Raw genomic sequence first — 27,085 nt, forward strand, 5'->3', positions numbered from 1 at the left:
CATCTAAAACATGTTTAGCTCCCTGGAAAGGAGCCAGGACAATAAAATGTCAGTTCACCCTTAAACTACACCTGAAAAACTCCATTCTTTGTTACATCCAGCTTACAAATCAACCCAACGAGTACAGGTTTGGGTAGCTCAAAGTCGCCCTTTTCCCATCCCTTCCCCATCCTTAACCTGTGCCTGACAGCAGCCATCAAGCACCCCGAGCACAGCCCAGCCGATGGGAGTGATGCCACTGTCGGAAGAAATAAAGTTAATTTATTGATGGCACCTGGCTGTCCTGTTTTGGGCATGCGGGGAGCCGAAGCCGGTTGGAAACCCCATTACCCCATAGAGGAATTTCCACACTGTGGAGAATTGGAAAAGCACTTATTGGAGGCGGCGTGGCCACCCCCCAGTCCTGTTCCCCTGTCGGTAAACCTGGAAAATCTGAACTGCTTTTCCATCACTGAGGAAGAGAAGGGAGGGAGAAGAGAAGGAGAGAAAGGGGGAACAAAAAAAAAAAAAGAGAAGGGAAAAGCAAAGAAGAGACGGAGAGGCTGTACGGAGCGGGCCAGGGTGCCGGCCGTCCAGCTGGCAGCCGGCAGAGCATGTCCGCAGCCCAGTCTGAAAAACAAAGGGGTTTGAGCCACGTTCCAGTGGAAAATCAGCGGGGACGGTCCAGATGCTCCACAGGACGGATACCTCGCCCCAATGATAAATTACAAAAGGCAGCGAAAGGCTCTGCAGGAGGAACAGAGGAGGTGAAGCAGTGGGGAAGGACAATGAGGAGCAGAGTGAAAGGGACACCCCCCCACCTCAACTGAGCTGAGAAACTCATTTCCAAACCCTCTCTTCCTTCCCTCCTCTCCGTTATTTTCAGTTGGTTAGGGGAGGGCTCTTCCCCTGCTTTTATCAGTGAGCTCAAGGGTTTGTTTTCTTTGCTTTAAGCTGCAGAGGCATTGCACAAGGCTGAGCTCCGGCTCCCACACCCGTGACCTGGCCAGTCCTAGTGACAGCACTGCCAGGACACGGGGACCATGACTGCCAGGACATGGGGACCGCCACTCCCATCCCGCGTCCACCCCCTGCTCCCTGCACATGCTGGATTGATAGAGCTGCTTCTGTAAAATACATATACAATGATGATGGTAACACGTTTCTGCATACAATATAGAGGCAAAAAAAAAAAAAAAAGACACAGTAAAAAGCTCTAGGAAGAAAATTTCCAAGCAACTGTTTTACGTGTATTTTCCAAAGCCTCGTGTCCTCCAAAAAAGGGCTGAGCCCTCCAGATCCATGCTGATGGTTACGTATCTTCCCTGCTCCTCCAGGCATTTAATTTCAAAAGCATTGACAGAAAATGAGAAGCTACAATTTCTGGAGTTACCTTCTAAGATTTGAGGACTCTGTGCTTAGGAGTGATTTCAGCAGGATTACTCAGCAGGTGAAAAAGGTCAGATTCCCTACCAAGTTATGTAGTTTTAAGTCAGCCACGTTACGACAGCTAGTAGTTCTACTGCTGTTAGGTGTTGCCAGATTTTTCCTGCCCTCTCTCCACCGCACAGCACTGCAGTGCAGCCAGAGGGATACGTGTGCATTAATGACAATATTTCTACTAGAGCCAGAACCTGCAGAGCCTGAGATCTTCCTGCTGCTTCAGTCCAACTGGGGGGCACATTCATCAACTTAAAAATCTGCCTCTTTGTGCTTGTGTTACAGAAAGGCATTACTATAATTATTAATATATATTTGTATATATGGTACCTGATTATATAATTAATATTCTATTTCTATAGTATGATATTGCATCAGATAACCAATAAGTAACTAATAATGATCCATATGAATACACGATCATACATTTGGCAAGTCAAACGAGCGCACATCATCCTGCAGCCAGAGTGCAATAACTCTTGCCTGAAGTGTAAAAATATCATTCCAAAACACAAGGGATTTGGGGACACAATTAGGAAAGAAGCAGCATGGTGATACTGCAGGTTTTCCTGTAAAACGCTCCTAAAATAGCTGCTCACTGCTCATGACTATTCTAAACACAGGACTATTTTTTTTTTAATAAAAAAGCAGTTATTTAACATTGATGGGAGCTACAACTTCTACCTAGACTAAACCCCTTGGGTTAGTCACCCAAATTATCACTTCTTAGCCTACACTCTGGAAAGACTGGGTTTGAATTTCACATCAACAGTCAGTGATTCAACCCCTGGTTTTCTTTCAAGTCTCTTAGATAAATGGAAGAAGAATCAGGTAAGACACCTGCTCATAATGAGAGCAAGGGAAATAGTGTCCTCTCTATGAACAGTCCAAACAAACTCAGTATTCAGGGCCCTGATACATCACTCTATTTGTTTTGAATATGCAAAATTCAATGAAATGAAATGCTTTTTTCTCTATCTTGGACACCAGCTCCTCTTTGAAACTTGCCCAGACAAGATCTTCTGTCCCAGTGGAAAAGAAAGCAAGCAAGCACCAGCCAGCAATGCAGGGCCAGTGGGCAGGGTGTGGGAACGATGGCTCTGAGCAACCTTCCTGCTTCCTGAAGCCTGGAAATCATGGCAAATTTCAGTGGAAAAAAAAAAAATTAAGCCACTGATTTGGATCTAAATATGGATTCAGGAGCTCAAATTTCTGATTGTTTGGCTAGAGACCATGTGCCTGCCCCCATCATACATTTCAAGTTCATTTAAAACAAACAAAAAAATAATATAAAAATAAAAATGCTGAAGTACTTTAAATGCAAAACTACTTAAAAAGAAGGTGACACACCACACAACTCACTGCAAGTCAAGTGCTACAGCCATGTGCTAATGATGACTCACAGCAAATTCATTACACATTTTCTTTAGTTTATGTATTTTACCCTTCGAGGCAAAGTTGTCAAAAATAAGAACAAAAAGAAGGAAAGAAAAGGTGAGGAGAACTGCAGGGCTGCCTGTCCAGAGCTGCTCACCTGGAGACTCCCGCGTCCGCTTGCGTTCCAGCAGAGAAGAATCGGGACATGGCTCCAATGAACACCAGCTTTCGCGGTTTATCTGAAAAACAGACCGGAGCAAATCAAAGGAAGGCCAATGTCACTAACACCCCCGTTAGCCTCTTCTGCAGCCTCACCCTGCATCGACCAGCAGATACATAGTTATGGCTTCATTTTGTCCCAATAATAAAAACCTTTGCTTAGCATCACTAAACAAACCATTAAGATATGCCAAAAAACTTTTATTTCTCCGTGGAAAGTATGATTTCAAGGTGGCTCCCGCTCAAGGCAGGAGTTCAGAGGGAGGATGAGCCAGCGCTTAAGCTACTAGTTGAGGAGTGAAGAAATCTGGCTTCATTTCTCACTTCCACGTGTAGCAGGACTGCAGGAAAGATACTCCTCTGCTTTATGCCTTGGTTCACTATCTACAGAATAGCAATTCCTTACCGCCCATATTACTTTAAAGATAGTTACCTTAAAGATCGTAAGGTGCTCAGATAATGTGGAAATGAGAGTTGGGAAGTGCCCAGGTCATGGTGAGAACCAGAAGCACTTTGTGTTTGCATTAACTGAAATGATGATGATGGTAGAAACCCCCTTTTTAACACTAACACACATCACATGGTTTATTTCAACATCAGTCCTTATCATCTCACCCTGTCCATGACTTCCAGTCTTTCAGCAAGGATGACTGATCTATTCTCAGTCTTCTTCCCCATCTGCCTCTGCTTTACTCTTCCTCACTTGGGTTGTGTTGTCCAACATTTTGATTCTGAGCCTGCTGGACTATCCACAACCCTTGGCTCATCCAACATACACTTCCCATTGCTTCTGTCCGCAGCTGGTAGACTCTGGAAGCCCCTTTGCTCTCTCTCCTTCAGCTGTTCCTCCGAGCTGAATGCCTCTATTGTCAAACACAAGCAGCTCTCGCCTGGACGATCCCATGTCCCACGTCATGAAATCCAGAGGTTGTTCCCCCTCCTGACCTGCCTCAACACACAGTATCTCGCATGTTATGTTGTAGCTAAAGAAAGCTACTGAAAGGGATGACTTCGTCTGATTTGCCAACTACTTCTCCTGTCCTCTATCTGGTTTTCCTTTTCTCTCCTGAAATAATTTCCTTTTCCCTTTCTCTGTCAAATAGAGAATTTTTACTATTTACTATTTACTTTTTTTCCTCTGACCTGTCTTCAAATCTCATCTGTGATCTTGCTCCATTTTCACGGTCTCTTGCTGGATTCTCATCCTTTCGATGTTCTCCTTTCTCCCATGTTATTAAATGCACTTCTTTTTCCTTTTTATTCCTGTTATAAACCAAGACTCTCCTACCCTTGACCTGACTTGCTGCCTTGACTAATGACCCACATCCTTCTTCCCTTGCTCGCTGAGATCATGGAACTTGTTATTTGCAGTCGCTGGCCGTTGCTCCTCTCCGGTCTGGCTGCGTCCCCCTGCCCGTCACCGGAGGGGCTCCTGCCAGCGCACTCCCCGGGACCTACAGCACATTTTTCTTCCTTAGGTTTTGTCCTTCTCCGTACTTCTGTGATGACAAAATGGGGTTGGAAGGGCCTTTGACAGATCAGCTAGTCCCTTTCTACTGCTCCAAGTCAGGCTCAACTATAATCAGAGAGCTCTTAATCCAACATGCCCTTAAAATCCTCCAGCAGCGAGGATGCCGTGACCTTTGGGAGCTCTTGCTAGTGGGGACAGAGAAGAAGCAGAGAAGATCTGAGAGGGGAAAAATGAACAGGAGTCTCCCAGGAGAGGTGATGGAGACCTTGTGCTCTACCAGGGTGAGGTCTTGGGGTGACCTCAGTGTACATCTCACCTGGATGTCCCTCTCCCTCTTAGATACGATGTATGCTTCCTACCTGTTGCTCGCTGCCCCTGCTCATCCATATGGATTGTATGCACATTCATCTAAGATCCCATTAGACCCCCTGTATTTCATACATCTGAGATCCCATCCTTCCCTGACCTCTACTCAATGCACACACACATCTGAATATCCATCTTCTCCCTTTTACATATATTACATATATATTAAATGAGAGGTGGAGAGGAAAAGACTGTCAGTCTGAAGTCTGACAAAGCCTTTTGTAAGCAAATACTCAAACCAGTTCTTTTGTTTGTTTGTTTGTTTTCCAAAGTGACATAAAGATGTTGAGTTTTAACTGTTACACGGGCAGTGGGTCATCGTTTGGATTCTTTCAATGCAACAAAGACACTCCCTGTTCTCAGTGAGGATGGGGGGGATCTAACCTTAGCAATTAAACTTCACTGCAGAATTTATACATAATTTTTAGCCTTAAAAGACCTCTTAAGTCAATAAATATCATGTTAATATTATTTTCTCTCAAGGCAAAGCAGAATTAAATTTGCAGCACGCTGTCTTATATTTTATTAAAGGCAAATCTAGAGGTTGAGCCTGAACACAAACAGGAGGACAAATGCAAATGTGCTCAAGCCCACACAAAGAAAAGAACGACCCATTTCAGATATAAAATCAAATTCTGCCTCCTTCTGACTGGCTTGCACCTAACTCCTTCCTCCTTACTCTTAAACCAATGTATCTCCATCAAGTTTAAGGGAACTAATCCTGATTTATACTGATATCTACTATTGGAAACTGATCATTAAACATGCTGTTCAATAATTAGCAGTAAGAAAAATATGAGGAGACTCACGTCTATCAGTTGATTGGTAATAGAATAAACTATATTAGGCTGAATTAACATTATATTTTTTCCTTTAATAGAACCAATTGAGTCATACACTGAAAATGCATTATAGACATTGGCATTTTTTCAAAAAAGATTTGAGTATTTTTCCCATTACCCAGCCAGCTCTCTCCTCTGCCCTGTGACTCTGCCAAGTATTGAAAATGTCTGTTTTTTTTTTTTTTTTTTTAAAAAAAAAAAAAAGTAATGAGAGCGCAACACTGAGGTTTAAGGTGCTCTTTCAGATGTACCTGATTAGCTACAAAGTAACACATGAGAAACCAAATATTTATCTCAGTAGCCCTAACTGAGGAATAATCATCATCATCATCAAAATACAAACAAAGGAAACCACTGCTATATACAAGTATTCTCTATCCCAAAACGAGCCCAGATGGGATTTGCGCGAGGTTTACTGCATGCTCTCAGGCAACTGGGTGGTCCACAGATCCTCAAAACACAAACCTCATTATCCTCAGCCCAAGACTGAGTACTGGGATCCCTCCTCGACAGCTGAACTCTGCTCATATTTAACTCAGAACTTCAGGTACAGACAGGGCTGTAGAGAAAATCCAGTTGTAGAATATACTCCTCCCTTCTTCCCTCTGTTTTGCCAAGAGAAACCCAACGACAGGACCACAGGCTGGTGGCCACAGGAGATGACAAACCCCCCCCGCACTTTCTGCCTTGCCCGCACCAATAAAAACCCATCGATTCTGGGCATCCCAAGTCTTTGCGGCGGGAGCAGAGGATGCAGCAGTGTTCAGATGGCAGAAGGGAAAATAGAACAGCCGCTGGGAACAGAGTTTCAATACGCAGCTTTTGAAAAAACGCCAGGAGAGAACCAGCTATTTTTTCCATGCAGGAGCCTGAATATGTTTATCTGCAGCCCAGACACAGAATGAATCACAGAAGTGTGTCCCCAGGCACCAAAAAGCAAATCCCAGAGGACTTGCCATTTGCCTGTGAAACACCAGCAGACTAGGTGTCCAAAGAGGGCTTTAGGACACCAGCTGGAGCTGCAAGGAGCAGACTGTTTGATTGCTCGTCCTGGGCACAAACACATGTATTTCCTGACTCTCAGAGACATCTTCCTCCAGACATTTAATTTGAAACTTGAAGTGACTTAATGCAAAAACCTCTTTACATAAGAAAAGGACGGCGCTGGACAATCTGCGAGACAAATGGGTCTGGGACGTCTTCCATCACATGGGAATGACGAGTGACCCCAGCCCCTCTTCCCAGGCTCTTCCTTCCTCTCCCTCGCACGACAAGTTTTGTCTGATCAGTTCTCCGATCCCCTCCCGTGCTTGTGGTCCTGTGCGGTGCCTACCCACAAAAACCAGAACTGGCACCTCCTTCTCAGAAGACACTTGAAAAACGTTTACTTCTGGCTGAGCAACTTGCTAGAAACTCTTGCCTTGGGGACCAGTCCCTACCTGGCTCTCATGCACCTCTCCTACCTTTCCACCATGGAAAAGACTTTTTTCCTCTCCCTCTGGTTTTATTTTAACTCTTCTTGCCTTCCATTTCACAATAAAGAAAACACACGGATCTCTCAGGAAATCTTCGGCTATTTTAAAAGTTTTCACTTGTCAGCCTTCCTAGTAGCGATATAAATCAACGTCTCCAGAGCAGAAGGTACCAGATGATTTTAACTTTCATTTCCTAGCAAACCTCTAGAGATTCATCTTCTCTCCACATTGTTTTAACTTTGTCCTAAATTTACAAGTTTTCATTTCTCTCCTTTTTTTCTTTTTCTTCCTCCTCCCAGCTTCTAGACCAAGTTCTAACTTGCAGCAAAACCAGATATCATTTCACATAGGAGAATATTTAGTATAACAATACTAGCTTGCTTGGTGTATCATTAAGTACTTGTGCACCATACTGAGCAATAACTGATAGAAATATCAATTGAAGAACAAAAATAGCAGGAAACATGCAATACTTTAAAGGTGCATGAGGGATGGGGCACCTGAGGAAGGAATTTCAGTGTCTTCCTTCAACAGCCCATTGATGCAAACGAAGTCCATATACACGAAACTCACATTAAGAGCAAAAATCACTGCTTTGACAATCATCGTGCCAGACAGTATTAAGAGCAGACATATAAATTTGCTTACAAATTCCAGATTAAAAAAAAAAAAATTAATCTCCCTGCATATTTTCTTGGCTTAAGCTTTAGGGGAAGATTTTACAATGTGGATGAGGAATACAAAGACCATTATCCAACGTATGCCAAAAGGGACAAAGTGAAAACACTTGCATTTCTATAGAGATTTAGCTTCTAATACTGTGAATATGCTACATCAAGCCTTTTAGCTTCAAAGAACTGGTGACACTGTATCAGGAGAATGTTTTTTCAAGCAGGTCCAAAGCGACTTTGCTCACAGCAACAAGCGAGCAGTGCTATAGAAATCTACACTAAAGGATTACACCAGAGGAGGCTTCTACAACCACAGGACATTTTAAATGAGTGAACAAATGAGCACTTTGTGGTGTAAGAGCAATACTGAATTCCTGGAGTGCACTTTTCCCTTGACAATGTCCCAAACGGGGAAGGAACGTGTGTCCCAAAAACATTTTCCAGCCCTTGGCACTGGGGTGTCCTCCTCCACCAGGAGAATTAGAGTCCTCGTAACAACAAACTTTAATTAAGCTTTAAAAATAGCAGCAATGGCTTTGGATAAAAAACATCTTTTGACTAAAATGGAAGGAAAATTTCCAGAGACTCGTGTATGCTCAAGGTGAAAACAGATCCATTTAATTTAAGCTATTTTTCCAGTTCTAATTCTACACAATACAAAACCAGATGAACTTAAAAGCTCTCTACATCATAATAAATACACTTCTCTCCTGCTGTCCCATCAACAACCAAACTACTGCAGACAGATGCACGATTAAAGTTCAGAGAGATTTTAGGGCCACGAAGTTTGATGAGACTCTGCCTACCCATCATCTGAGGATGGTACTTCTTGGTCTCAAACTCCAAATGAAGGAATGAACATGTTTACGTGTCAAATAACCAAAACCAAAGCGCACAGAAAATAATGTTTTATAAGTATGATAACATACAACGGAAGATGTCTTAGTTTCAGTAAATTTGGGGACCTTCTCCACATTCTAGCTTTAGCTCAGGATGCTGCAAATTGCACTGTGCCGTAGCTGGGCAGGGTTCATTCCAGAGGATCTGCTTCGGCACTGGGGTAGAGCTATCAGAGCAGCCCTCTGCCAGGGAGCAGAATAACACATGGATAATGCTGCCCCTTTCATTTCAAAACGCCTTAATTATTTATATAACATTAGGCTGGTTGTAAATTCATGAATAATATTCCGGTTTTTAAATGAAAGCTGAATGGGATCTGTTCATCTGAAGAGCAGCTAAATCAAACCTCATTTCCCCAGTTTTGAAAAAATTTACACTTTCTGCCTATACTTAACATTTATCTACAAAGGCAAAATGTAGATACAGATAATGAGCAATTATAATACATTTCCGTTGCGATTGCTCAGTCTCCCATTCTCAAAGGGAGCCCATTTCTTATGCCACAACTCTGCAAAGCACAGCCTGTTCATCCAGACTTGAACACTTGTCTGACTTCACATGAATTTGCAAGGTGCCAGCCAGTGTGGTGTCTGTATTCTGTCCCTAGATATATTTGCAGTAGGAAGCACAACATAAAAATGAGACAGGGCTGTCAACTCACACATGGGCACACTGAGACTTCCCATTTTGGATCTTGGAATAACACAGCCCAGACTGTTTTACCCTGCACGTAGCTGCTCAGAGCTCAATGAATTGTTCAGACCCGCAGACATCCCATGTGCCCGACACGTTCTCCCTCATCGGCTACAATGCAATCCCAGCAGGAAAAATGATGGCAGATTTTTATGCCATTTCTGCATCATTCAGGCTTCCCTGTACAGTGGCAAATCACTATGCTCAGTAACCAAACTCATCACATTTGCATTGCTGCAGCAGCAAACAAAGCCGCAGTAAAGATGAAGTCCTACCTCGACATAAGGGCTAGGACATTGATTTATCCACTGCCTCTTGCTTTTTCATATGTGGGGTGGAGGAAGAAACAACATTAAAGCTAAAAATAATTGTGTGCACCAACCTCCAAAATTTCTGAGGGTTCGGTTTGTTTTTTCTTTCCCTAACTCCACAAGCCACTGTTTTCAGGCACAATCTAAACATGTAAAATTTGAGCCCCAGCACACTGACCCTTCAGAAGACACTTGCATTGCAAAATAGTCGGTAGGAACCAAAATTCTTTTACGACTAAGAACAGTTGCAATGAATGCAAATAAAATGCCATCTATAAACATTTAGTAACCCAAATGTCACAAGACCTTCTTTGTTCACAACTTGCTCCAGTTGCCCTTCTCCGCCAGCTGTTTTTCTTTCCTATGTCATGGGTACCAAGTCTTAAATTGAAGCAAAGAACGTATTCATCTACCACTCAAAGAAAAGACGTCTTGTCCATGTCCATTTGTAGGCCAAACTGAAAGCTGTTGGGTGCTTTGCAAGTATCTTGTTAAAATTTTATTCATATCAAACACTCCTGATGAATCCTATTCGGGTTTGCTTTTGTTGTAAGAATACTTACTTGCTTTTTAATACTTGACACTTAAGAAACCCTGTCCTCTTAACTCACCAAAATACAATGACTTAGATAAGGTACAGTTTTAAGTATTTTAATTAAAAACAAACTCAACAGACAACTCCCTCATTAAGGGTCTGATCCAACTCCCATTAACGTCAAGAAATGATCTGCCACTGACGCACTCTGGTGCTGGCTTGGATCCGCAGATCATCAAAATTTAATTTCATCTACCCGTTATGTTATATAAACCAGCTAAAACATGAAGAATGACTGAAAATCAAGCTAAAGTTGATTGTAACTACAGCTGTCACTGTCACCCTCCTATTTTAAACATCTGCAGCCTGTACAGCCCATGTTGGGAGCAGCAATGCGTGCACACACGCACACATATATGGACACTGAGTCATTGGCAGGAACAGACAGCATAACCCACGGTTTTGAAACTCAATTAGGAAAATACTAGTGGGAACTAACAAGAGCCACATTTTGTTATAAAATCTAAGTTCTGCTAAACAAAAACTAATTTAAGGAACTGATGACATCAGAAACACTGAAGTTGGATAATTATAGTGAATTACATTTCAACCCAGGTATTCAGATACTTTTTACAAAAAGATTGTGTTTTTTATATTAGCAACTCAGGTTGTCAGGGGTATCAGGTCTTCTCTCAAGAATTATTAAGCAGTCATTTCACACAAGTAGTGTGTGTACAATATGTCTACATTTTTTAATGACTCACAGGGTGTCTACAGATTGAATACGAGAGGATTTAACCCTCAACCAGCATCACTAACATGAGAGTTCAAAGACACTCAACAAAACTGAGTTGTTAGAGAAAACATTATTTGTGTCACTAAAAAACAAAGGATACATTGAATTAAAGGAAAATATTTTTTTTTTTCCTAACAGTGCAAGTCAACAAGTGTTAGGTCTATTTTAGTGCAGATGAAGTAGAACAAGAATAATCTGAAAATAAAATTATCTGTGTTCTTGACTCGGAAGCAAAAGCATGAAGCAAAAAATCATAAAAAAGGAAGCACACGATCATGCAGAAACCCACTGCCTCAGCTAAGAAAAGTGAGAAATAGGTCCCTAAGCTGGGCTGTGTTTTGCAGTCAGTCCCTCTGGCTGCTTTCCGATTTCCATCCACTTTTGCCAGGAAACCACTGAAGCTCCAAAAAGCTGTTAGGGAGACAGGACATTCCCAGACTGCCACCGTGCCATTTGGTGGAGCACTTGCTAATTTTAGATTAGAGGAGGAACACACTGGGACAATTAGCCAAGAGCCACTCCTGGCTCTTGCTCCAACCTTTCTTCAGACAAAACTCACACCCAAACAATAAGACTGACAGCAACACCCTTCAAACACAAAAAAACAGAGGCAAAGGAGGATCCACCGTGCCTTTTTTTGGCAGAGCACACCTTTCAGGGAACATGCACATATCGACCCCAAAAGCAACCACTGGAAATGAAAACTCTTTGCCAAATTACACCTTAGACAGAAAACCCACCTGCAAGCGGTAAAGGTTGCAAAACAGGAGGGGACCATTTAAAGACAGAGGATGGAGAAGATGGCCAGAGAGAGCAATCCGAAAGGGCATCTGATTGCATGCCACAAGAGATTATCTGGTTGCAGGGATAATAATATTTAGCATGGCATGGTTTGATAGCACCTTCCACCCGCTCCCCCTCCAGCTCAGGGGATGGGTACAGCGGGGAACAGATCGACCCATCGGAGATGGGGAAAGGAACCCATAAATAAGTGTTCACAAACGTCATACCTTTAACAACACAACATCTACAGTCCTGTCCACCTTGGAGATGTCGCACAGGCTGTATCGCCTCTTGTGGCGTTCGTACATTTTGTCCACAAAGCTGGAAGCGGAGGAGCAGAGCCCACCATGAACCCCGGGCTGACCGCGGCCAGGAACACTCCAGACCTCTCACAGACGTGCTCTGAGGAGTCCCCGTGTCTCTGCACACCAGCCCGTCCGAGCCTCGTAACAGGAAAAAGAAAATCCCAGAGCTGCGACCAGCTGATAAAGTCTTCTCAGAACAGATTTGCTTATATAGGCAACGCAGGAACTTATAGCAAACAAAAGATATTTGAAGAGAGCTTCATACATATAGGATTTTTTTTTTTTTTGCAACTGCTAAGAATGGTATCAGCCTTCCTGTTATAGTAATACTAATAATAAAAAAAATGTTTTCCAGACAACTTGGATATCCAAAAAGCACCAGAATGAAAATCCTGCCCGAAAAGAGAACAAAAGCCAGATGTGTGCAGCAGGAACCCTGACACTCCGAGAGGGAAGGCAGAAGGTAGGCTCAGCCACGACGAGTCTAATTCAGGAAAAAAGAAAAGCCAATCGCCGTATCCAATGTAAATACTGTCACCAACGTGTTTTTTCGTTCACGCCCTCGTGCACTGAAAGAAACAATAAAAAAGGTACTTTCCTCCTTTCGAGTTGGTCCACTGTTCACCAGACAGGAGGGTTTAGTTTTGCATTAAGTTTAAATTTCTAATGACAGCACAGGGCAAAAGAAAAGAAAATAATGAAATAAAGCCACTCCCTCCTGATCTGTGCTGGGACGTCACTACTTGCCTTTTTAGTCCTGCACCAGTGTTCTCCCAGCTTTCAAAATTTCTTTGCAGTTGTGGGAGCATGATTCATCTCTTCAGAGAGAGGAGGAGGAAAAAAAAAAAAAAAGAGGAGGGAGGAGGGGAAGAAAGAGCAGCAGCTTTTCTTCACCAGCCTCTTCCACCTCCGGCTGCAGGCACTTGGTTTGCTCGGTCCAAAAAGAGACCGAGAAGCAAAGGGACGTGTTTTTGGAGAGGCAAAAAGACTCTTCCCTCTCCCACATGCCAGGTGAATGAAAGACAATTTCAAGGCTTAGCACTTCCCCAAAACAGGAATGGAAACTTATGATTTAATCAGTGCACACACACACAAAAAAAAGAAAAAAAAGAAAAAAAGGAAATCAGCCATTTATTTTTCTTGTTGTCGTTTGCAACACAGAGCAAAAGACTTCAGCAACTTGCTTTCCAGAAAATACAATTTTCCCTCATTTATTCTAGCCTGAAAGGCAGAGCTATTTTTTTTTTTTTCTTTAAAAGAAAAACCCTAAAGTTTTTTTCATCTTTCTAAGGCTGGGCCAGTCAGAGCTCTCCCCTCTCAATAGCCCATTCACATCAGCTGGGCCCTGCACACACTCTGCCACATGGTTTCCTGTTTTCGAACTGCCCCCTTGCAGCCCCCTCTGCTTTCCACCCCACCCTGACCTCTCCAGGGATGAAATCTTTCCATACTACCCCGGCTTTAGACATTCTCTCATTCACCAATTCAAAAAGGAATGGGGGTGGTAAAAAAAAAAAAAAAAAAAGAAAAGAAAAAAAGAGAAGAAAAGGGGAAGGGGGGTTCTATGGTTGGCAGTTTGCAGCAAGTAGAACTTTTTTTTTTTAGAAACAGAGGAATTGTTAATCCCTTGTTACAAAGCAGGAAACACAGACGTTGGAAACAGCGCTTATCAACCCAACGTTTAATTGCAGATCTCCAAAAGCCACCATTGGGGGTGCTGAGTGACCTGGCCCATCTCCTGCTGCTGGGATTCGCTCAGCTCGCGGAGCTTGGTTAAGGGTTTGTAGGTCTTTTCTTCCAGCCCTGTAGGGTGGTCCTGGTCCCCTGGTTGTACAAGGCACTTTGTAACCACCAGCTCAAGTTCTGGCAAAGGTGACTCAAACCCTGCAGCCTGCTGAAATGGATAAAAAATGAGTTTTTTGGCATTTGCGTGAAGGAGTCTTCCGGAGGAGGTCTAAATCCATCTGCTGCGAGCGGGCGCTCCAGGTCCTCTCTTTTCCAGTGCTACCCAGTCTTCTGGCCGCCCCAAACCAGCAGCCTGACCGTGAGTAACACAGGAACTGACTGCCCTCCGCGCCTATTTCGTAAAACACCGAAGAATGGGAGTTCACAGAAACACAAAGTACTATTTTGGGCTCTCCTGGATATAACACCCCCAATCCATACAGCCAGATTACGCAAAAGCATAATTACCCTCTAAACTTAGCAGACTCAGTAAGCAAGCTGCGAAGGGCGTCTTCTAAGACTACAGCACAGCTGGGTGGCACAGTGGCCAGCCACCGCTTGAAGGTCCATCTTCGGGCATCGTGCCATGAACATGTCCCCATGCACTGGAATGGGCTGGGGACCGGCAGCGGTTCAGCTCCTCTCAGTAAGTGACACAGGTATGCTCTTACCTGGTCAACGTGAGGTATCTCCCCCCGCTTCCGTTAGGCTCCAGTCTCTCCCTCACAACCCAAAGCTTCATGTCCACCACACCACCAGCTGAAGTGAGGAGGATCTCCTCTATGAGGCTCTCTTACAGCTACGATCCCCGGCTCAGCATCTCAGCCAATGACTCTGTTCTCCTCAACGACGAGTGGAACTTCTGCTTTCAGTATTAGGACACGCACGAAATGTGGTAGTACTTTGGGGACTTTCTGGAGCCACCGGTTTTCTCCACAAGTAATGAATCCCAGCAATCATGTGCCCGTCGAGATGAGGAATCAGAAATGGCTGTGACAGCATTCCAGCCCTTCAAACACTACCATAAAAGGCAGGGATTTCCTCAAATCTAAATTTACAAGACAGGAACCTATAAACAAAGTGTGGGAATTTAGTTCAGGTAAAGGAATTTGCAGCAGTCGCTGTGCCCTAATGATGCTCTCATGTTTCATTATGGAGAACCTGTAAATTTTTAACTGATACAGCAGTTAAGTTTGTTTTCAAATCAATTCAATTACAGCTTCTGGTATATAAGGCCAAGCTTTATCTGAACAACAACTGCATAGCTCTGCCTAAGCCTTCCACTTAAAGCACTTCACCTTGGAACTGCAGAGCCCCTTGGGCAACCAGAAAGAGATGTTCGGCTGTGGGGCTTGAGCAATGTCACCTTGCAGAAGACAGTGCCATGCGAGCATCATTACTGTGATACCGCATCTTCCACAGAGATGCGATATAGGAGCATCAACATCCAGTCGTTTGGGGCTCGGGTTATCTCACCTCTAGCCAAAGGAGGCAGGAGACACACTGGTTGATGTGCAACCTTCATATTGGGAAGTTAAAATCAGAGGCAAATTTTTCTGAGCTGTGCACAATAACACTGGTATGGCCAAAAGCCACAAGTAACCCAACACGTGCCTTCGTGGGGCAGGAGGGAACAGAAACTTCAGGTGGAGGATGCAGGTAGGTGGCGAGGGCCGGCCAGCACCAGGCAGGGTGACGGGGCAGAGGACATGTCCCAGGACTCAGTACACATCCATGCCCTACCTGTGAACCAAGATGATGACCTGCCGTTTTCCACAATTGCATGTCTTGGCTTAGTAAAGAATGCCAACCCAACCCTTGGGACTCCTCTACACCTTCAGCCACAGAGGGAAATAATCCACGCAAACAAATAAACCAACAAAAAATATCCCCCTCTCTCCCTTCTCTTTTTCTTTTCAAACTTAAGCTTTCAAATCCCTCATTTGTTCCAAGAGTTTTCCTGTGGTTATGTTCCTGACTCACAGCCAAGATCAGGAGGCCAGTGATGACTCCAGACACCCAAAGTCCATCTCATCTTCATTTCCAGACTTTACTGTTGAAGGGGGAGGAGAAAAGTATTATAAACAAATAGAAGATAATGTGCCAGACACACTCCCCCTTGGGAGACCATCACTCTCTTCCCACATTAGGTGGGGCTTTTGCTGCATTGTTTCAGGCTGGAAATCTTGCCTTGCACACAGCCTTATATACACACAGGCACGCCAAACAGACGCAGAAGACAGACTCAGCCCGGACAAAGCTGAACAAAGGTTTTCAGTTGCTTTTGTCCATCTATTTAACCCAGTCTCTCCAATGCCATACACATGTTTACACAGTATGTAGCATTCATGCTCAGAAACACGATGCACCAGACAATCAGAAGATAAAGATTAAAATTAAAAAAGCCCTACTCCAACTAGTAAATAATTCTTTTTTTTTTTCTTTTTTTCTCCTGCACATTGCTCAAAATGGAGCGGAGACGTGAGCAGCAGCCTGGGCCACCGGCTGCTGATGCGACAGTTCTGGGCTCCTTATTGAAAACATCTGGAAGAGCTGAGCCGCTTTGTGCAGACAGGAGTTTGAAACGATCCAATCGTTTCATATCCAAACCAAAGTCCAGCGCTGTGGGTTTCAAGGGAAGGAAAAGAAGGCGGGGGGGGGGAGGGAAGGCGCCCGATTGCACCATATGATCTGTAACTCATCCAGATAAAACTCCTCCTCCTCTACCCGCTAACAGACCTCTTAATGACAAGGAAATCATGGTTATTCTGAAACAGACTGCACTATTGTTATCTGTTTCAAATTACTTTTGCCATATCGTTATGAAACACTGAAAATGATGCAATCTGCAGAAATACTCAGGCGTATTAACTTTTTTAACTGCGGCTCTGATAGGAACTAATGGAGCAGCAGATGAAAGGAAAAACTTCTCCCTGTCTTAAGCAAATCAAAACCCACTTTTGGGCACTAAACACAGGAGACAATAAATTCATCAGACAGTAAGAGAGAAGAACTACTATTTCAATTGCTCTTTTAAGTAAAGAAATCAGCTTTTTGGAAAGGGTTTTTAAAATTTTATGTTTCTGGCACTTGCAAGGATAGACAAAACAAATCCCTTTTTTTTCTCAAACTAAATAAGGCAAAGGAAATCTGCACTCTAATACTGCAAAGCCTGTAAGAGGAGCGTGTCCAATCTGGAAGGGAGCGCACATCCATCGTGTCTGCCGGAGGCAGGTCAGCACCCGCACAAGGACCGAGACGGATGCTCGAACGTGGATTTTGAAGAAGACCAGGCAGTCGCTGAACGTGGGCGAGCACTCACGTCGCAGACCTTGGTAAAGAGCCCTGGACATTAGAAAATGCATTTCTCATTTTTGCAGGAGCATTGCAAGACTGAGAGGTTTGTGACCGACCCGTTCCCACCCCGCCTGTCTGTCCGCATCCCTGCGGTGGCACTTTGGTCCAGGGTCACATTCCTCTGCACACGGCAAGACTCACTGGTGTCCCACCAAGCAGCATCCTCTTCAAGGGGTAGCCCCAAAAGGCTGGTTGTGATTTTGGATTCCTCTACGAGGTAGGGCATGGAAAGAAGTGGAGTCAGGGAGCAGGACATGGACAGTCCCCCGTGATCAGACGTCACAAGGATCCTGCTCGTGGCAGGCACCATGCTGCTGTAAGGGGGAAGGACAGCAATGCAGGCAATAAACCTTCACAATCCTGGCCCTAAAACACCTCAAGATTCACCGGCTCAACTTAATCCTTGAGACAAATCGTCCACAGTTCCAACACAGCCTGGGCAGCCCCCACTCTCCTAAAACTTCCCCTATTTAAATCATTCAGATCTTCATACAACAGTCTGGAGAGAGACATTTCCTCACAGAGCAATACTGTGCTTTGGGACAACACGACCAAGCTGAATTTTACATCCAAACAAACCACCACACAGCTGCAGCCTGCGTTTGACATAAGCATCAAAGACATAAGCATCTAATAAACAGCTGAAGAACCATGAAGAAGGAATGAAGAGGGCTTGGAAAGCTGTCAGACATACGGATATATGGAGTGTGTGTTTTGAGAAAATACAAAAACACCTTGCAAGATCTTCAGCCATTTCCTGACCTTCCCTTTTCTAATATTTCTCAGAGACCCGGTGTACATGTCTCAGGAATTTCTATTGTCCAAATAACCTTCAGAAAAATGCTGAGGGTTTGCTCTGCCACGGCCAGAACATCCTTCCAGAGGAAGTCAACTGCCCATCCTACTGCTCCCAAATGGCTACAGGAGAAACACATCCCACGCAAGAGATTAGCAGCCCCTCAGCCGACTTTACATCAGTTCGCAACATCTAGTTCTGCCTTTACCAAAAATAACCGCAAATCGAGACGTTTGGCTGGCTGAAGCGCTGTGGGATCTTGGACCATAACGCGGATATTTATTTAGCATGTTATGGGAGTTGAGAGAAATAGTTCTTGCTGTCAAACACTGGACATGTTGTTTTGCTCTGTGAATTCCAGCATCCTAAAAACGAGGAGGGGAAGTCATGAGTGGAGAAAGCAGGAACACTCCTCAAAATAGGCTATCAAGGAGCATCTGAGCTATGACCTGCAGAAGCAACACACGCTGCACATCCCCTGCATCCTTGGGGATGCTGGCTGCTCCAGTGCTCAGGCACTTCCCACCAGGGCACGAGGCCTAATGATCCACAGACTGGGGCAAAAATAATGGGGTCTTTCATAAAGAATAACACCATTTTCAACCTACACATCTGGATGGGACATATTGCTTTGGTTTCACCGCTGGCTCAGCCCAGCCTGAAGCTGCTGCTAAAGGGGGTTGTCAGAAATGACATTCACTTCTTCGACCTCATGCAGCACTAAAGCTGGTCACGTTAGCTTAAATTTCCCTTCGTGTTTTTCAGTTGCTGGTAATGAACATGTGAATTCTACACGCACACAACCAGCAAAAATCTTTGCTAATTATGAGGATTCAAGCCCTCCTACTCTAAAACCAAGATTATAATTTCTGGGATTTGGAAAAATAATGATATAAATAAAAGTATTTTAAATATTGAATTGTATTTATAGGAGTTTTCAAACCATTGTAAACATTATGCAAGCCACTTGAAATTGTTTTTTGCAGGATATCCAGCAAATATTTGAAGCCTGCCCAAACAAGCAACGTCCAGTAACTTGTCCTACAGAGGAGTTAAGGAGATCATCACTGTCTCAAATGCAAGAACAGGATGTTTCATTACCTATAAAGTTCACAAATACAAAACTCAAAGGAATTTTTCGTTTTTATAATATGCATAATAAAAAAGCACGTTCTGACATCACTGGGATAGATATAGCATCTAAGAAAGTATTGATTTATACAAATAAAAACATATGTTCCATTATCCCATAATAACAAACTCCAGAAATAGTAAAACCTTACAGTTCAACATATAAGGTTAAAAATTAGGATGTGTTTTTGTGCAGGAAAACAGACCATCTCACATATGCGGAGTTCAGGAAACATCATATTGTCTTCCAAAATAATGGCATGATATCTGTTGCTGTTGAGATGGCACAGGAGCAGACAGGTATTGCCTGACCCGCTCCACAATGCCTTGCCATAATAACACATTGATTCCAGGATACGCCTGATGGATGCTTCTATCTAAAGAACTTATGTATTCAGCTGAAAACGGAGACAGGATAGCAGATTACATAGATGAATTGGTGGATAAAGCCCAACAAAAATGACGTACGGTATCAGTGAGTAAAATTAATAGACAATATAAAAATGACACATCTTGAGCTGAGGAAATTATTCAACTTTTACCATTCTTTCATGCCTGCAGTTTAAGGCACTGTAACGTAACTGAAAAACAGAGCAGGGTCATTCAAATGAATAAATCATGCCAAAAAATGATTCAGCTTCCCTCCTCTTTTTTTTTTTTTTTTTTTTTTCTTTCCTCTTTTAATTGAAGTCCCTAGGACTCAGCCCTTGGGAAGCCCACACGATCCATGTATTGTCCTGGCCGGGCACTCTGTCAAAAGGGAAAAAGCTATTTCTTCTTTCATCTTGTAACTTGAAAATCTGGGAGGGGGAGTGGTGGGAAAGCAGAGCACCGTACAAAGGTACCCATCATATTTCCAGGACAAATTTTTGTTTGACTGCTAATGAAGGCAGGCAATTGAAGCCACCGTGGTATTTGTTTTGATCTTCCAATTTTTGTGTTTGCTTTGTGGGGAGGAGGATCTCAGACCCGACCGGTAACTGAGATGCTCTGAGTGCAGCAAAGCCCCCCTCTCTCCAGCAATAACAGACACTCCAGCTCACCCTGCTACCTACACTCACATCCAACCAATATTTTCATGCCCTCTCTACATGCATTTGGAAACTTGAAATAAAATCCAATGCAAACTTTGAGAGGAGGCATTTGGATTCCAGCTCCTGCCTGGGAGGTCTGCTGTAGGACCACATGAGTATTCATTTGCTCACTGTTTTATCCGTTTCCCTGGTAGTCTGCTGTAAAGAATATTAAACAAGCATCTCTTTACAGATCAAGAGCCCAGGAAAGAATGTTGATCCTACGGAAGAAACCTGCTTTTACCAATTTTTTACCCCACTTCTATTCCTCTGGTCTAAAGTTATACATGAGGGTAAGGATTCATTGAATCCACAAAGCCATCATTAAGAACTGCTATAGCAATACGTGCTAAATATGTTCTCTCATTTAGCCTAATTTTGGAAAAAATGAATTTTCTCAACTGTTAACACTGCTCCAGAAAAAGAATATTTATTTCCAAGGTTATAAACTAACATATGCTACATCTCCTCTACCAGCTTTTGAAAGATGTCTTCTCAATAACATTTGTCGTTGCAGGGATAATTCCTAACTGGAGTAATGGATCCAAACCTTGTTCCTATTCCTCTCCACTCAGCTAGAAGTAGGGAATGTCCCTGCAAGCACTGGGAATGTCGGGCCAATACAGGTGTTTTACGAAAACTTTAGTTGCTGGGTTTTTGTGCTCTCCTCCCATTCCCAGCCTGTCACAGCTGCTGCACTTCCATACATTTAACAGCTTTAAGCCATACATAAACAAACAAATTCGAGCCAATGGACAACAATAACCGGGGCAAAAAATCTCAAAAAGCAGCATTTATTACATCAGAGAGCTTTGCAATTTCCCTGAGCTATCTTGTCAATTCAGGCTATGCCAGGAGCTGCAAAGGTCAGTGTTGCAGATAAGGAAAATGCACCATCTGAAATTTCTCGCCAGTGACTACAAGGAAAGGGTTGGTTTTGTTTTCTTAGGAAGAAAAGGAGAAATGTTCTGGAGCCCTCTCTCAAGGCTAAAATCCAAAACATTTACAAGACTCAGAAGCAAGAAACCTCGCAGATAATCAGCAAAACTGATGCCAGTTCAATCAAACCAAACCAGTAACAGCAACTGGGAGGAGTACAGATTACGCAGCGTTGTTCCGTGCAGACAAAAAATATCCTTTTCATTATGCAACGGTTAAATAACTTAACTATCCCAAGTTTGAACTGCTGACTGCTCAGCTCGTCATTTTGGCTATTATGTAGCATTAATCTCTGCTGTTTCTGAAGTTTGCCTTTCGGAGAAAAAAAGGCAACTTCAAAACATACAAAAATTAATAAAACCCATATGTGGGATACTGTCATTATTCCATGTTTATAAGAGGATCGGGTTTTGTTAAGAGGGCTTATTTAATGCAGACGCATAAGAAAAAACACCCAGCAAAAGATCTGAAAGCTATTGAAAGAAAAATATTTTCTTTGTTAACCCAAGCAGCCAGTAACAAGCAAAAAGACACAATTTATAGTGAAAGCCACTATGTACTTTGGTGCAACTTTGTTTACAGTTTCACTGACAGCTTATAAAGTTCTCCTAAGTAGAAAAACCTCTCCTAAATATATTTTACCCTTTTGACTCTTTTTGCCCTTCTACTGTATTTAAGCTGTGACAACCTAAAAATCAATGGCTTATGGAAATATCTGTTGGTACAGGTACAAAATTGAGATTTTTTCAACAGCTGTTGTTATTTTATGCTTTTTTTGGCTAGGTCAGTCAGTAAGACTTGAAGAAAATATTAGTTGGGCTCCTTTCCTGACTTCGGTCTCTCTTCAGCGGCTGCCGTCAGCGTCTCCTGCCCTGGGAGTTCGAGGAAAAAAAAAGTCCGAACGTCCCCCAAGTCTGGTCTTGCTCACCAGCCTCAGCCAAGAAATAAAGGAAACACAGCTCCCAAATGGGCACCTATATTATCTCACTTATTCACCTAAATACTGCTTTAAAATATCGCCTGATGTAGCTGCTTTCTGCCCTGCACAAAGGAGCTAAACCCTCCACCCGCAGCCCACTCCGCTACCCATCTCCCTGGCTCCCCTTCCCACTTCCCACAGTGCTCCACAATGAACCCCAGGTTCGTCTTGCCTCCCCCTCCAGCTATTTCATTGCTGGGATCCAGACATCTGCCGACATCCCCCTGAAATATAACACACAATGTATTTTAAGAGCCAACCTGCCAAAAGGTATTCGATGCTCCGGACAGCACCACTAACCAGATAGGGAACATGCATTGCTCATAGTAAGACAGAATTAAACAGAATGAAAACAGAATGTACTTGTCGTGGGATACTAATGCTTACCTAACAAAAAAAAAAAAAAAAGAAACCAAAATATTCTATTTTTAAACATTTAATTCAGCTGCTGCTTGAAAAATAGGTCTCTACATGAATTCTGTTTTCTTGAAAGAGAAGAAAGCAACTTACAAAACTTTTAAAGATCTCTAAAAATCATATTTCAGCGTACATTCTAATTATCAAGAGCCAGAGAAAGGCAATACTCTGAGCACAGACGTTTCTTCCTCTTTCTCTTTTTAACAGAGAGTATTTGTGTAGTCTTACCTTCAAAACTTATTTCCCTGCCATGCACTTCTAGTGTCACCGCTGGTGTTGACTGAATTGTGCCAACCCCTGCCTGAAAGGACAGTGGCAAGAAAAGCCAGTTTAAATAGAAACCACTTATCTCAAGGAGGGCGAGCCCCAGGTTCACAAGCAGAGGGGATATTTCAGCATTAAAGAATTCTAGGAGCTACTCCAAGACAGAATTTTTTGTTGTCTGGTGTACTGTAAGGATTTTAAGCCCAGAAAGTTATTTATTTAGTCTATACATTTAGATTTATAACGAAGGCAGAAACAAAGGCAGAGGATCCATCTATACTCTTCTGGGTGCCTTTTGCATCGTTCACAACATACAAAGTAAACCTCAGCTTCCCCAAAGACAGAAAACAAGTAACAAACAAGTCTTGACAAGCAAATCAAATGCTGTCCCCCAAATTCCCAGCTATGAACAAAAAAGCCTTTAGAGGTTTCTATGTCTCCCCAAAATGCAATTAAAACCAGAATTTGCAAAATGCCCTAAAACCGTTCCAGCTGATGCAACAGGGAGCAAAAGACTCTCTCCCCTCTTCGCTTTTTAACACCATGGGACCCCAACTTCTACAGTCAATGCCTCCCTTCAGGCATCTGCAAGTGGGAATATTTGGAAAAGGTGTAAGCAAGCCTCCTTCTCTTCTAAAAGGCTCAAAACCACATATTACTGACTTTTTTTACCCCTTAGGTACAAGCATTTGAAGCTAAGACTTGTCCACCTCCTCCTGGGCAAGCAGGTAAATACGCATTTCCTCACCTTGTGAGTTAAAAATAATAGTGGAACAAAACACAAAGAGCACTTCTTTAATCTCAGCAGACTGTAACAGCTCACTCCTGTCCATGCCTTTGATAAGAATCAATGTGATCTGCAGTGTAGAATTTTGGAGGGGCATCAGACATTTCTACATTCTCAAGCACGAAATCTCAGAGTGAAACCAATGTTTCACAGAACTGCACCTCCAGCCTTTGAAAAATGTGTATTTTGGAAATAACATCCCTCCCAACCACTTGCAGGCATTTAATGTGTCCAGCTGTGTTAAGAAACCAAGCAAAAGTTCAGTGTCAAGCAAGTCAGGATTATGATCTTCTGGTGATTTATGGAGGTAAGCACAGTCTCAGACAGAAGAAAAACAAGTCACTTGATGTTAAGCAGACTCAGTACCAGGGCTCAGACTAATGAGTTTGCGAGGGTGAGGCTTCACGTTCCTGCCTCTTATCTCATCAGCTGGAAGGACAACATATAAGAAGGGAGAACATATTCAGCTGGTAAATGAGATAGGCAGACCCAGCGTCATGGTACCTGCAAACACAGTATTAGCGTTTGCAGTAGAGACGATGGAAACGCTTCAGGACAGGGAGGCACATGGTATTTGTTAAAGATGCTATACTTCCCGCAGGTAAGAATATGCCCCCAAATAACACGAAACTACTATTATCATGCCTGTAATGCTATCAGGGTATATACATCAAGGCAAAGTCTTTAGGGAGAAGCATCATCTAACTAGGCTGAGAAAATCATAAGCCAAGCATTGGTCCTTTTGCAGATCTGAAAGGAGAGCAGTGTAACTCCAGTTAAACACAGGCTAGCAACAATTCCTCTGACTCGAACTACACAAACAGAAGAGAAAGCAAACGAGATAACCCAGAAATATTGGCTTTGTCTTTTGGACTAGGTTCTTAGGCACAGCTACTGCCTTCATTTTAGCCAAGTATGTCGCTGACACCAAGATTATAAATGCAATAAGCAAGAAGGGAGGGAGCAGCTAAGTTCACCCCACTGCTTGGGAGAAAATAAAAAAGTTAGCTACATTAAATACCTGCTTATATAGGCATAAATTTAATGCATAAGTGAAGCAGAAAGAGAAGGTGGAAGGAGAAGAACCTTGTTAGCTGCAAGAGACAAAGTGCAAAAGAAAGCCTGGTACAGAATTTGCTCCCATTTCCTAATTCCAATATAGCTGATCAAGTATATTCTATTAAGTCATTGCAAAACTCTGTCACGTTCTTGTTACAGCCTCCGTGTTGGGGATATTCCAAAGCAGAAGTCCAAAACACAGACCACAGGAGTAAAATCAGCAAACTGGCGATGGAAGGAGGTAAGGGGCAGCGAGAAGAAACTCTCTTCTTATCCCTTACACCTACCTGCTCTGGGGTCCCAACAAAAAGTCACTACTGTCCATGCTTTTTACAGGATCTGCATTTGAAGACATCACCTCTTCTTCAGTGTGACTGATGACTAATACAAGTCTATCAGTATTCAGAAGTTTCCTTTCCTTTAAAGTTTTGATGCATTTGCTACCATGACAGTAAGGACAGCTTTGGCTGACCACAGCCAAACACAACATCAGTTCACCGGGATGTTACATTCTGACTTGCAGCTGCCTCTGCTCAGCTGAACCAAATCCCTTCCATACCAGCCAAGTGCTTTTATTTTAGACACTCGATCCTTCTGTATAGACTAAGATGTTTTAATCGTCCACTGCAACACTAACCATCTATTCTTGTTTCACAGTCCCAACCTTAAAGTCCTCTCCATCACCTCATCCTACTGCTCTGTACAGCATGGAGCAGGCAGAAAGCAGCAGGAAAGATGTCCCTGACAAAAGAACAGAGCAGTCAACCTGCTCAAATATGCTGCATAGAAAAGTAAACATTTAGTTATATCGAGGCTTTTATCTCATCTGATGTTTTAACAGCAGTTTGACCGCAGAAACATTCTGCAACACAGGTGAGTTGCTTTGGGCCACACCAGGATGTGTACATGACACCAAACAGTAACAGAAAAGATGCTGGAGGAAAAAAAGATTGGACGTTTCCACCTTTGCATGAAAATGATATAATAAGGGAAGATGGACCACCTAACAAGGGTGGTGGGGAAATAACAGTAAGGGGAGTCTGGGTGACTACCACAAGGCTAAATGCATTTTGCTTCCATGTTTCCATGGAAAGAGTTTTAACAACACTGGGTAAAATGGCAAATACATTTTCGTAAAGATTCACACTGGAAACACTTCAGAAGTATTCTTCCTAAACTCTACTATAGCTCTATATACAACTCTCTCTCCTTTGTCCTTTACTTTTTTCATCTTACACCATTCTTTTCATCCTTTGCTGGAAGGTTAAGTCAGAAATGCCACGCCTGGATACTGCTGGAGCCCATAATTCTTCATCAGCAGCCAAGAGTCCTGCTCATCACCCAGATTATGTCCCCATCTGAGCGCGCTCAGACTGCATAGCTAGGTTTCACCTTCTAACACGGATCTTAAAGACAAGAGGTATGATGAAAACACCAAGTCCATACAAACCTCCAGTATAACAGGCCAGGCAATGTAACCTCACAGCAGTTCTAGCACTCGTTTGGCAGTTTATTTAGAGCTGCAATGTATCGCTCATAGGACATCCAGTCTTGATGGCAACACTTGAAGGAGTGCAGAGCTAACTCCTTCCTACAGTAAATTACTCAAATAATTGATTATTTTTACACTTCAAAGTTTTCATTGTTATTCCTACAGTTTCAATCTGTTTAACCTCACTTTCTAAATGCTGCATCTCATTTATGGCTCTTCCATCAGAGTAAAAAGTGGGAAGAAAGCTGTTCCCCATACGTATGGTTATAGTCCAAAACTTTCCAAATGGCAGACACTGCTCTGGACCCAGAACAAAAGCTTTGCCCAGGTCTCAACTCACTTTTGAGCCTGGCCCGTTCACAGCACGACCTCCCAGGCAGAGGAGGAACCACAGTGCCCACCAGCAGCTGCTGCTGTAGCCATGACCCAGTGGTACCCAGGGGCTTTGTCCCCCCATGTGTCACTTCTCCCTGTGGTTCACCTTTCAGGAGACTTCCTGGATTTGGCACAAACTGTCCCAAAAAGCTTTCCCAAATCCTGAAAAACTATACTTACAAAAACCTACCGTGTAGGATAGCGGTTAGTGTAGGAGAGCAATGACTCCTCACAAAACCCCAGAACAAATGTATGGTAATATAACTAAAACCTTTTTCTCGTATTAATGAGGTGTTCCTCTAAGGCAGTGTAACTACTGATGAACTGCAAAAAAACATGTCTACCAAAAAAACTCATCAATGCTGGCCTCTCTGCTTCGCAGGGGCCACCTTCAGCTTCCAAAGTATCGAATGGAGCTAGATAGTTTCCTTCAGAAGGATAAAAACCCAATGACATGATACACCCAAGTATAAATGTCTCATAATAACACAGTCGCCATCAAAAAGTCCACGTTTGGTCTCCCATGTT

General features: G+C 43.0%; 1 protein-coding gene across 1 annotated transcript in view; it reads right to left on the bottom strand.

The window, feature by feature from the left end:
• The window catches only part of AKAP13 (A-kinase anchoring protein 13), a 74,428-nt gene extending 61,641 nt beyond the window's left edge, over positions 1–12,787 (bottom strand). Inside the window, exons 1-2 of the mRNA XM_065641336.1 lie at positions 12,086–12,787; positions 2,954–3,035 (exon numbers count right to left, since the gene is read on the bottom strand). Coding sequence (XP_065497408.1) covers positions 2,954–3,035; positions 12,086–12,166 — 163 coding nt within the window. The 5' untranslated portion in view covers positions 12,167–12,787. The remainder of the gene's footprint in view (positions 1–2,953; positions 3,036–12,085) is intronic.
• Between the last annotated feature and the right edge of the window lie 14,298 nt (positions 12,788–27,085).

This window comes from Caloenas nicobarica, chromosome 10 (assembly GCF_036013445.1).
Source record: "Caloenas nicobarica isolate bCalNic1 chromosome 10, bCalNic1.hap1, whole genome shotgun sequence".
NCBI lineage: Eukaryota > Metazoa > Chordata > Aves > Columbiformes > Columbidae > Caloenas > Caloenas nicobarica.